The following is a 13,277-nucleotide window of genomic DNA, read 5'->3' on the forward strand; positions in this document are numbered from 1 at the left end:
GAGGCACGGCAAACATAATGAGGTTCAAACGAAGAAGGAATCAAAGCCAGGTTTAAGGAAAGAAATTAGGAAAGGTTTTCATAGAGCTGGCTGCACTAGACAAATGAAATAGCAGGATTTCAGTCAGTGAGTGGGGAGAATAAAAAGGAAAGGCGTTTAGCTTAAGGAAGTAGCAAATGCAGACTAACAAAAAAGATGAGGGAAGAAAAGGAACCAAAAATATCTATGTTTTGAGTTTAAAAAATGGCACAGAGGGTGAGAGCTGTGGGTAAGTTCAACCCAGGGAGCAGGATCATAGAACCTTAGCAGCAGAAGGAATTCCACAGCACCTCTACCATTTTAGATTAGAATTTGGGTTGTCAATTAGGGGGATATTTTAATATGTCCCTTTAAAGCAGGCAATCATCCTCATAGTTGGCCCAGAAATACCAGCAAATATAAAATATCCACCTTGCAATTTTTACCTACTCACTACAAGCAATAGGTAGGAAACACTTCTTCCCTCTCCTCACTGCCAAGTACAAGTTTTCTGTCCCTAAAGCGTAGTAGGAAATAACATTATAATAGAGTCTCCCCCCACCACACAAAATATAAACAATAACGAAAATAAGTGCTCTGTTGTATTAACCAGGCTGAAAAGGGAAACCTAAGAGCCGAAGCACCTGTCACTCTCTCCCTATTTCACCCAACTCCCCACCTCATGCATTACTCAGTACCTTATTAGCTCCGTCTGAATGCTGCTTCATACTGCTATACACTGCTGCAATAAGTATTATTATGCTCATAATGGATCACCAGTAGATCACCCTTGATAGCACCCTTAGAACTAGAAGGGAAACTAAATAAATAAAATCCTTCAGTAATGGCTCTACCCACACCCAGTCACACATCCATTACACATATATACCAGAAAATCACATACACTGGGAATTAAGGCTGAAAGCAGACTAGAGCAAAGCTAGAAGGATAATGAATGCCAGGTTATTAAGTCGGCATTTTAATTCAATTGGCAAGAGGTACTCAATAGGGGATCAACCATCAGAGCTGTGCTTTTGGAAGATTAAGCTTACCACTACAAGTAAAATGGTAAGGCAAATCAGGGAAAACAAGTTAGCAGGCTATGTTAACAACTCAGGAAAGCAAACTGAGGATACCAACTCTAGCAGTGGCAGTAAAACTAGAAAAAGAAGATCTGGACGAGACAAAGGTAAAAGGAAACCTGTAGAAGTTGCCACTTGCTTGCACTGAATGATTTGGGATGATACAATGCACCAACTAGAAAGCCTAGTGAGGCGGCCCAGGAGCTCTGACAGCATGAGTGAGATCTGAACTACAGACAGCTCCCTGGAGTCATCCACAAAGAAGTGACAGGTGATTCCTAAGAGCCAACCTCTCCAAAACAAAGAATACGAGAAATCAGCAAGCTAAAGATGAAACCTTCGGAAAAAGCCACACTTGGAAGCAAAGGGAGGAAGCAGCGTCTGAGAAAGAGTGGTCAGGAGAACCAGAGAATTAAATATGATCCCAGATGACAGCATTTCAAGAAGGAGACTATCATTAGTATCACAAAGTCAAAATACAAATGAATGGAAAATATATATGAGATTTGAGGAATAAGGGGTCACCAGCAACCATTAATAGTATAAAAATCAGATTTCAGGAAGTTAAACAAGGCAATGGCAGATACAGAACATATTTTCAATGTGTCAGTACAAAGAAAACAATGAAATTATTTACTTTATGTAGAAGAAAATATACTGTAGTTAGTAACAAAGCAACCACAATGGATTTTGAATTATCTTATCAGTTAAGAATCAATGGAGCACGTCTCCAGAAAACAATGAAAACCTAAAATAATGACTCAAAGAATTCCTTTGAAGATGTAAAAATAGAGATCTGTGCTTACAATATTGAGAGTAAGGGCCTAATGTCACAAAAGATATTTCCAAAATAGCACATGGTCTATGGTTATTTACCAACACATATATTCCCAAACTTTTTTTTGTTAATGTAAGGATAAAAGCAATCACCTGCTCAATAAAAATAAAAATACACATAAAATATAAAAACATCTAACTGCTAATCCCAAACACCAAACAGGAGGCTGAGGTCAACTTCTCGTTTAGTTTCAGTCAAATTCCATAATAAAATAGTTTTACAAAAGAATTCTACACCTCATTCAACAATACTTATTATGATCAAATTTCAGAATAACAAGAATTTGCACTTGCTCTTTGAATTCACAAAATAGGATCATTATTGAAAAGCAGACTAATGCATGGCTACTTAAAAGGAAAACTATTTGCTGCTTAGTCTTAGCTATATCTAGATATACGTGAATTTTAGAAATTCTATAGTGTGGCAAATCAGGTTTGACTTATGGTATTAGCAACAGGAAATTTAATCTTCATTTCAGAGTATTTATCTCTGATATTTTTGCTCTGCTGGGAGAGAGCACAGCCCACTCTTACCAATACTACTGGGATGTCCAAGGCTCTTGAAAAAGTGAACAAACATGAAAAGACTTCAAGTATAGAACCACTTCCATCATGGGATGCTGGTTCTGTTAATGTTCTGTTTCATGGTCTGGGTGCTGGTTACAAAGATGAGCTCAGTTTGTGAAATTCACTGACCTAAACAGTTAGATCTGTACACTCTTCTGTATGTATGTGATTATGCAATAGTTTTTTTTAAAAAAAACAAGTCAAATTTTCAATTCTAATAAGGAATTACCTGTTGTCATAGATCCATAACATGGCAATATAAGCAAGCCATCTAGAGTGGTATCTTGAACATCATAATCATAATCTACAGACTCTGCCATCTGAAAAAGTAACTCACAACTTTTCTCGATTTCAAACTGGCCTGAAATGGGGAAAAAGAATACTTCAGAAATTGAACAGCCAAATTAAGAATAAAAAAAAAAAAAAAAAGCCTTCTAGATTAAAATTAGTTCTGCATAATAGCTATTTCAAATCTTTCATTTGATCTAAAGGAGATGAACACAAAACAGTTTTATCACACACATACCAAATCTCAACAACGAAATTCAAGACAGAAAAAGTATCAGTTCCCAAGAAATTTATATCTCTAAACTAATAAAAATATTTATAATCTTCAACTCTGTCATCTTAATACAGTATTTACGGAAGACTCAGTAAAATTCATTGTTTACATAGGGAATGCTAGTCCAAGAGATACTGCTTTTAGATACATATCAAACTACTTAAGTACCCTCAGAAAGACAAAGAGACTGTTACAATGCTTCCCTTCTGACAGTACACAGCAGAGTAGGAGGTGAGCAATGAAATGATTCATTCCTGTTATTAGGATGCTGCTACTTAAAAGAATCACACTAGTCTGAGATTCAACTGTTCTATTTTTGACCTCCAAAAAACTGCCAAAGGCTTATCTGTGATCCATGGATTCCACACCTTATGTACTGCTATCACACAGCACCATCTCACCACTCCAAGAAGAAAGAAGCTAGTGTAATGTCTTTTGAAATAACGGAATTAATTATTCAGACCCAGGACTATTTAGTCTGTTAATAGCTCTATATATGATAGACTAATAATAATCTGTGCAGTTAAAAAAAAAAGACCAATAAAAATAACAATATTTCACCATTTAATATCTTTTTACTAAAACGTCGATGTGTTTTACACATATTTACTAACAAGCCTGATATTTCTTGTGGTAGTATAGAATTATCTTATATATTTTATATCTAAAACTATACAAATAAACATAAAAAGCTGGGGCAACAGTTGAGGGGAGTCCAGATTTCCAACATGGAGGTTAACACTCTATCCTTTTGCCACATCCTATTCTCAAAAGTAACAAACATTAAAAAAAAAAGAAAAGCAAACATTTTTAAACCTGACACTGAATGCTCACCAGTCAGAAAAACCAAGATGTCTCCAGCCATTTCATTCAAATGGATATCCATCGTTACTTTTACAATCTAAAACAGGAAAACACAAGCATAATATGCTAGTGGAAATACAGTCATTCCCCCACCACTATATCCCCTGGCTCCACAGAAAAATTAAATTTGCATTCTCAAAATTTCCAGGACCCATGAGGGTTGTGGTTAAAATAGTAAAGGGAACAAATGAATTATCAAACTACTCAATTAACCAAAATCGTAGATTTAAAAAAGACATTAAAAGGATGCCAAGTAATACCGCTTGAATATACGCAGTATTTTCTCTGTCTCGTGGGCCAATCAAATTGCAGAATTTTTCTCTGACAGGATAAAGTCTTCCAGGTATATCAAATATTGGACAATTTCCAAAGAATGCAGAGAGCTTGGCTAATTCCATAGTTGCTGACATCACCACCACCTTTAAATGCTCCTTCCTGTTCGGAGACTTCTCCTGAAATAGCTTCTTCAATAAACCAAATAAGATGTCCTGAAAGAAAAGCAAACTTCTAGCAAGTCACAAATGTAACTGCCAAGTTATTTTAAATATATTGGTATTCTAACCAAACAATTCCTATTTCAATATATTAAAATGTTAGTAAGAGAAGGCAATTCTCTATCCAGTAAAAAGCTGCCCTAAAGAAGTAAACTTTTTACTTGCTAATAATAAATCAGTATATTAAAATACTCACTGTAGTGAGAGTTCTCTCATGGGCTTCATCCAAAATAATGACACTGAATTTGGTAAGATTTGGATCTCCCAGAATATGTTTCAGTAAACATCCATCAGTCATGTATTTGATTGCTGTTTCCTAACACGCAGACAGTAGAGTACATCGTTACAGTATAACAGAATTTCATTATTTCCCTCAACTAAATTTTTCCCCAAAATGTGCAGACATGAAGTGAGCAATACAACTAAATTAAAAAAAAAACATTAAATAGTCCAACAAGTTATGATAAATTATGAAAAGTGTGGTCTACACAGAGGCAGGGATGAGGAACTAAGCTGGGTGTTCTGGGATAAAACAAGAGGAAGCACTAAGGAGATAACGATAAAGCCAGCGGAAAGTAGTAAGGTAATGCAGTGGCTTCAGGTGAGCAAGTTGTGGGGAACAACAATGAAAAAGGATTCATCCTCTTTGTCTCAGCCACTATTTTAGAGAATTCAAGGGGAAAGAGGAGCTGAGTTAAAGACAGAGAAAATGGGAAACTTTCCTCTCCCTCTCTCCTCCTCCCTGCCCATTCTCCCATAAAAAAATAATATCACTAGACTACCATTAGACCAAGGTGAGAAAAAAGTCCAAAGGTTAGGAGAACCAGCAAGCGAAGAGAAGAGGGAAGGAAAAATCCCCAGCAGTGACCACTAGGAAGGCCAAGATAGTATTTTGGGGAAAGTCATTCTGTGTCACACTTGATGGCCAATCCTATTAGGAACCATATGTAAATCACAGATTATTCTGTATCTGGTACAGGATTTAGAAATCCTGATGAAATATAAATTGTAATTATTAACTATAAAAAGAAAACTACTGTAAACTCGTTAGTACCATGCAGATAGAAGATGCTCAATGAACACTCACTTATTGACTTCATTAATTAAGTTGTCTGATTTCCACTAACTTTAAGACTGCAAACATAACCTACATGTCAAAAAATCCTTACAGCTAAAAAACATAAAACGAGAGAATCCTAGGAAAAATAAACACAAGTATCATCACCTAATTGAGGAGGCAGACACCGGGGTAAATATTAGACTCTTCAGAACTAAAGCATTAGCAATGAGCAACAAAAACTAATTCTAGTTTGAGGCTTTGTTTCTTTTAAATATACGGGATTTTTAGATTAAAACATTTCATAACTTTCTCCACCTGTTCACTAAGTTTACAGTACTTAAGATACCAACAAAATTGTGTACCTTAGAGCTGCAATCATCAAAACGAACTTGGTATCCTACTTTGGATCCCAAAGCGCATTTCATTTCTTCAGCAACTCTCTGAGCAACAGATATGGCAGCGACTTTTCGTGGCTGAGTTACACCAATCATACCATGTTGTGAAAACCCTATCAAAACCAGAAATAAAAGACACAATGTTAGCAAATGCTTCTTTCTATTAGAGCTAAGAGGAGCCCTGGTGATGCAGTAGTTAAGCACTCAGCTGCTAACCAAAAGGTCAACAGTTTAAACCCACCAGCTGCTCTGCAGGAGAAAGATGTGGAAATCTGCTTCTGTAAAGATTACAGCCTTGAAAACCCTACGGGGCAGTTCTACTTTGTCCTGTAGGGTCACTATGAGTACCTCTAAAAGAGTTGAAACTTACAATTAATAGCATTTTTCATTCTTAATGGTATATAAAATAGCAGTGCATCTTAACAAATAGCATTTAGACTTGATGCATTAGAGCAAGTTAACACCAATTTTTTTTGTTGTTTACGTGAATCATTGTTCTTTAACAATCTTATGATAGAATGTTCTGCCATACTTGTAAGGGAAAGGTAGTTTAAAGCTTGGTTCTAGCAGAGTCAGGGAATAAATATTTACCTGATAATGCTCTGGAGAAGAAACCAAGAAATACTAATGTCAGCACTAAACATCAACATTTCCCTTCTCTCTTCAGTACATCATTTCAATACCCAGTGGTTCATAGTCTACTGCAAGATAAACTTATTCTATAGCAAACAAATATTTAACTGTAATTCTCCTATTTGGGATTATCATAGAGTTAAAAATGGAAAAATGTGCCATCTCAACTAATTCTTGAATCTGAAATAAGACCATAAAGAAGGCAGACCATAAGGAGGGTGTGCCAAGAAAAGAACTGGGACAGGAAGCAAAGTACAGTGATAGCACTGGCTGCTAATTTTTTAAAACCATCATATGTATTTCTCACATACTACTTCCAGATGAATGTTTTCATGGGTATTTATGCAGTACACAAGTCCTACCAGCCTTTAAAAAGAGGATTTTTTTTTATGAGTGTTTGTGCAGTACAGAAGTCCTACCAGTCTTTAAAAAGAGGACTTTTTTTTTAAAAAAAAAACTACTACCAGTATTATTCCAGAATAAAATTACCTGCTTCATATAGGTATTTTGGGAGTTGAGTTGTTTTACCACTTCCTGTATTTCCAGTAACAATAAGGAATGAATTGTCCCTCACAGCCTGAATAAGTTTTTTTCTTTGTTTCTGAATAGGAAAAGTTGGAGTAGTTCCTCCTTCCTGTGATGTGCATCCTTTCTCTTCTGTAATAACAGAAAAACAATTATGCAATTAAAAGACATGTAAAGATATCTTTGACTCAATTTTCTAGAACTGAAAACAGAAAAACAATAGAATTTTAAGAATGGAAAGAATCAACCCATGACTTCTCATTTAAATCATCTATGTCCAATCCTTAAGTTAGCTTTCTAAGTCTAAAACAATTTCTCTGGTGAAAATTAACAACTTGAACATTTGTTAATGCACGACTTGGGCTACTTGACAATGCAGGCCTCACACAACGCAACACACATACATACATATTTACATAGAAGCACAAAATCCACACAATTTTATCAAATAGACCAAAAACTGGGACAGAACCAGCAGAAAACTCTCAGTTGAATTAGAAGCCACCTGTGTTTGATTCTGATTCATGGTTCAAGTTAGGTCCCTGTTCAGAGTGACTGATATCCCAGAAGGCCAAGTGGTAGGTAACCATGGAAACTGGCTCCCTTCATACCGTACCCAAAGGCAGGCTGGCGGCCCGACGGGGGTGGGGTGGGGTGGGGTGGGGGTGGGTAGAGAACAAAGGCTTTATGAGCCTGTTTAAGAACACAACGTACCTAGGCGTTGGGGGTTCACTTTTTTGCCCCCCAGAAGGGTTTCCACCCAACTTGGGTCTGGGACCGCCCCCCTGTAAGCCAAAGTGCTCAATGGACGTAAAGTTCGCCTCGGGCTTGGAGGCCAAGGAGAACACTACGTCCTCCTCCCTGCTCTCCTCTCCCAGCCAAAGGCGGACTTTTATCCCCCCAATCCCCCATGCTGTAACTCCCACTGGCCTTCGTAGCGTCCCGCGGACCGCACCTCTATCAGCGATGGAAACAGCGGAGGGCCGCTCTTCCTGGAGGTCTCTTGACCGCTCACTCTCCTCCTGCCGCCTTGGCGCCCTGCCCGCGACGGCGGGAAACCGGGACATAGACCTGGCCCAGAGCAGAGGTGAGCACGCCCACCGATCTGGGAAGATGGGTGGGGAAAGGCGAAGACGCTCCCTGATGACGTTGAGTGTTTACTTCCGCGCGTGCGACTCGAAGAGAGGGGAGGGAGAGCTGCTAAGTGACTCGAAGCACGCCAACCCACCGCTGAGGCCCAAGCCCCACCCCCGAGGATTTTCGGCCAACTGTGCGCGCGCAGCGTGGAACAGCGAAGGCATCCCCGAAGGCTCGAAGGCCCCCTTTTGTTTCCACTCTTGTGCGCAGAAAGCGCAGCGACTCTTTTTCTCGCAGCCACAGTGGTCACTGCAGCCAATTCTTCTATCACACAGTTTGCCGATGTGACCCTTTTCCAGAAACAGAAACCATCCTAGGAGTGCCCCTTCCCACCTTACGCATCCTGAAATGACCTGTCCGTGGTACACAGGTACTGAACGCAACTTCTAGTTTTGTAGTGCCCAAAATGTAAGTTGCTGGTCATTTTCTTTATTGGACCCTGCCCTTTCATTTCTTTGCATTTTTATTCTTCCTCCCCCAAAACTAGACAGTAAAGCCCCACAAGGACAGGAACTTTAGAAAACCGCTGTACACCCAGCGCCCAGCACTGTGATTAATGGTAAGCCTCCAATATTTGTTGGATTTAATGAGTGGATGGATGGATGGATGAATGATTGATTTCCAGGGGAATTAAGCCCACTTTTAACGGATGTGGATTCCTCGGAAACCACAATAGCTCAAAAGTTAAACCAATATACTACAGTAAAAGGTGAGTAACTTTTTCAGAAAACGTTCTTTGGACGGCAGGTCTTTCCATTAATGAACCTACCATTTTTTTAAATATGTCAGCAGTAACAAAATCAATGCAATGTGAAGATTGTATCTTGATCTTTTCAACCATTCCTGCTGTAAGAAATAACCAAAAAAAGATAAAGCTGTCACTTCACCAGCAACTAAAGGCCCCAACTCTTCTATCTAACCAGGCTTCAAAAGATGTACCGTAAGGTCGTTGGACCACAAGATTTTTCTGTGCTCATTTAAAATGCACTTACACTAACTCCTTTTAAAATGGGACTCATCAACAACTTAAATGTAAGTTTAATAGATTTCAAATGACACCAAATGAGATGCAACTTTCTAACAGCTTCATGTCTCAAAACACTGATGCTACAGAAAGAGATCTGGTAATAAAGGAAAACAGCCAAGGTTTCTCTTGTCTGTCAAGAGCATCTTCCAACCTTCTGGATTCTGTTAAAAATTCAAAACATAAATTGGAAAGACCAAAAAAAAAAAAAATCAAGAAAGAAAAGAAAAATACATATTAAAGGTAAGATTGGTGACCTTGCGAAGTATTTCAGGACTAGGCAGCTATATAATTGACATAATAAAGTCATGTTCTAAGAAAATGAACAGAATTTTCAAAACCAATGATACCCAAAAAAACCAAACCTATTGCTGTCGAGTCAATTCCAACTCATAGTGACCCTGTAGGACAGAGTAGAACTGCCTCACAGGGTTTCCAAGGCTGTAAATCTTTACAGAAGCAGACTGCCACATCTTTTTCTTGAGAAGCGACTGGTGATTTTGAACTGCCAACGTTTCGCTTAGCAGCCACGCACTGCTCCATCAGGGCTCCTAAACCAGTGATAGTTACCGTTCATTGAGCCTCTAGTAGTCAAGCATTTAATATAAATTATTTCATTTATTCTTCACAAAACCCCTGAAAGGTAGGATAGTATCCCTAATTTTCACACATGAGAATCAAGGCTCAGAAACTTGTCCAAGATGACCAAACAAGGAGGTAACGGGGCCAGGATTCAAAGCCACACTCATAACCACTACCTTATAATGGGAAATAGGATTTCCTAGACTGTGGTACCTAAATACTATATTTTCTTCCAATGTTTGTGAATTAACTAATATAGGACTGACTCCATTCTTGCATGGGAACCACCTAATAAGAGTATCCAAGAATAAAACCTGCAAGCCAAGAATGAGGAAAATTAAAAGTGAACAATTCAGATGTTTAATGTTCATTTTGAAACCACGGACATCTAAAACATGTTACCACTAACAACCACCTAATAAGAGTATCCAGGAATAAAACCTGCAAGCCAAGAATGAGGAAAATTAAAAGTGAACAATTCAGATGTTTAACGTTGTTCCTTTTGAAACCACGGACGTCTAAAACATGTTACCACCAACAACCATGTACTCAGGCTATTCGAATTGAAAGAGCAACGGTTATTTCCTGCCCAATGAGTTTTCAAATCACAATGGCAAACAAGACACAAATACAGGGTAAAAATAGAAAATACATGAGTTGAATCTAGGAAGAGAAGTCAATGTCCCCAACAACACTGAATCTATTTCCCTTATCTCTGGGTCACAAGGAAAACGTGAAAGAAATGATATTTAAAGAAGTGTGAAAAGTTGAACTGCACCCTGCTTCTATTGTTTACTAAGCAGTCTTTCAGATGTTCTTGAATCGAGACAGTCTGTTATGAGCATCCAAAAGAGAAAGGAAGGAGGCTTAATATTAAAGATTTACAAAAATTAAATAGAATTTTTAAGCCATCTTCAGGAAAGGAAGAAAAGTAGAGAAAACTGTTATAATGGTTAAAAAGAGTAACTGGAGCAGAAAGGAAAATTATCAAAGATATTAATACAATAGCGACCAGAAAGTTAAAGAGCACTAGACAAGGGGATGCGTAGAAACGTAATAGTAACAGGAAGTCACAGAAAGAACAAGGCGTCAGAAGACGTGGACTTTTTAAGTCATGAATTTGACCAAAACAAGAGTTGTTTTGGTAAAAAGAAGCAGATAGAAGCCAGATTGCAAGTGGGGGAGAAAAGAATTAGCACGTAGAAAGTGTACTTTGTGCATTTGGAGATGTCTGTTTAAAATCAGCTAAGCTAAATGAAAGGGAGAGAAAAAGAATAACTAGAAAAAAGATGCCATTGCTACAGTGTACATGTGATGTTTAAAAGAAGATTTGGTCAATGAAATTATTAGAGAGCAATTAGAAGTGTGTTTAGGAGAGTTGAAACAGAGAGGTACTAATGAAATAGCAAGTTCACCTTTTGAGAAATGATGTAGTGCTGCAGGGGAGACAGCAAACTTTTACCCAAGAGAGGTGTTATAATAATGCATTTGTAGAAGATTTGTATCCCAAAATATGGGTCTAGTTGTTTCTCTGTATTTCCCTCCTCTTTTTCTATCTCACTGGTAAACCAAGGACCTTCTTCCTCCCCACCCCTCACCGAAGCAGAAACAGATCCAAGGACACTGCTGACCTAAGTGCCAAACCCAAAGCCTCCTGTGAATGTTTGAAAAACTGGTTACATCTTTTCTTGGGACAGATAAGACTGGGCCTAGGGAGGGGGCAGAGAGAATGGAGAATGGAATAAGAAAGGAAAGATTAGGGGTAAAGTGATAAAGAGTCCTCAAAGTGGGCAGGAGAAGGAGGATCTTTTGTTAGAAAGTCTAATGGAAAAGTTTCAAGGAGATGAGTTGTCCTTAAATGTGGACCATCCCTCACCCCCTTAAAAAAAAAAATGAAGCAAAAGAAAAATCTATGACCAATATGTCATTTAACAGTCCCAGGTACATGTAGGCCTGAAAAGAGAGAGGGGGGCCCCTGTACATTCTGGAGGGAATAAAAACATGAAAAAGAACCTCACTGCCTAGACCTGGTGGGACTACACAGAAACAATTGGGAATTTTCCTCTGAGTAAGGTTAGTATTCTATTAACATACCTTTAAGATGTTAGGCAGTTTGGGGGTTTGGAAGAAAATGTTTAGATGGACATATAGAATTTAGAGGAGTATCCACGTTCAGTCCAACAGTAAAGACATCATCATCATACTTTCTTTTTAATATTATGTTTCAGGTGTCCAGATATTAAGATGTGAGTAAGTATCACAGGGTTAATCACCAAGCAGTCATTAAATCATTCATCAGTGATATCATTTAACTGGAGATTAATAGAGGTTGAAACATTTCTAGTCATTGTCGATGAAAATGCTTTACAGTGCACATGCACACATATGCATATAATTTTGAATAAATTTGGGAATTAAAGTCCAGTTTGGGGTGATGATGAATAAAATGAGGCGTCGTTTAAATGAAAGTTCAATGATTACTTTAACTCCCTATTTATTCATTCAATAGATATTAGAATACACACCTACTAAATGCATCTTTTTAAAAAAAAAATAATATTGTATTTTCAGTGAAAGTTTACACAGCAGTTTAGGTTCCCATTCAACAATTTCTACACAAATTGTTCAGTGACATTGGTTACATTCTTCACAATGCATGAACATTCCGTTTATTTCTGTTTTGGTCATTCTTTTCCCATTAATCTAGTTTCCCTGCCCCCTTACCTTCTCATCTTTGTTTTAAGGTAATTGCTTACTGTTTGGTCTCATATAGATAATTTTTTAAAGGAGCACAGTACTCATGGGTTATATTTATTTTGTGAGCTAATCTGTTAAATAGCTAAAAGGTGACCTCAAGGGCTAGTGTCGGTTCGGTTAAAGAGTGTTTCAGGGTGATAGTCTTGGAGAGCCCTCCAGTCTCAACCAGCCCAGTAAATCTGAGTTTTTTAAGAATTTGAGGTTGTTTTCCACATTTCTCTCCCATTCTATCTGGGTCCATCTCTTGTGGCCCTGATCAGAATGGTCATCAGTGGTAGCCAGGCACCATGTAGTTCTTCCGGTCTCAGGGTAGATAAGGACATGGTTTGTGTAGACAATTAGCCCTGTAAACTAGTTTCTTTTGTGAGTCTTCGGTTTCCTTCTTTCTCTTTTGCTCCAGACAAGTAGAGACCAATAGTTGTATCTTAGATGGCTGCTCACAAGCTTTTAAGATCCCAGACACTAGGATGTAGAACATAAACTTTATGAACTATATTATGCCAGTTGACTGAGTTATCTTATGAGTTGTCCTAAACCTTCAAACCCAGGAAACCAATCCCACAAGGTGTTTGGTTATGTCTAAGAAGTATCTGTAACTGTGCCCCCTTTGTGCTTTATTATACGTATTTATGTGTGTGTGTATATATATATATGCATATACACACATAACGTGCATATACGTATATGTAGCTATATACACACATATATACCCCCTCCACCCCAACCCTGGGAATGAACAT

At 38.0% G+C, this 13,277-nt stretch overlaps 1 protein-coding gene across 4 annotated transcripts in view; it reads right to left on the reverse strand.

Moving 5' to 3' along the window:
- The window catches only part of DHX40 (DEAH-box helicase 40), a 59,734-nt gene extending 51,488 nt beyond the window's left edge, over positions 1-8,246 (reverse strand). For 2 of the 4 annotated variants that reach the window (XM_023732709.1, XM_023732708.1), the window contains exons 1-7: positions 7,993-8,200; positions 7,002-7,169; positions 5,847-5,992; positions 4,621-4,740; positions 4,191-4,418; positions 3,901-3,967; positions 2,734-2,865 (exon numbers count right to left, since the gene is read on the reverse strand). In XM_023732709.1, the coding sequence (XP_023588477.1) occupies positions 2,734-2,865; positions 3,901-3,967; positions 4,191-4,418; positions 4,621-4,740; positions 5,847-5,992; positions 7,002-7,169; positions 7,993-8,104 (973 nt within the window). In that variant the 5' untranslated portion in view covers positions 8,105-8,200. Of the gene's footprint in view, positions 1-2,733; positions 2,866-3,900; positions 3,968-4,190; positions 4,419-4,620; positions 4,741-5,846; positions 5,993-7,001; positions 7,170-7,992 lie in introns of all 4 variants that reach the window. The other 2 variants (XM_004377859.1, XM_023732707.1) reach the window with 2 other exon arrangements.
- Positions 8,247-13,277: the final 5,031 nt, after the last annotated feature.

This window comes from Trichechus manatus, unplaced genomic scaffold (assembly GCF_000243295.1).
Source record: "Trichechus manatus latirostris isolate Lorelei unplaced genomic scaffold, TriManLat1.0 scaffold00054, whole genome shotgun sequence".
Lineage (NCBI taxonomy): Eukaryota > Metazoa > Chordata > Mammalia > Sirenia > Trichechidae > Trichechus > Trichechus manatus.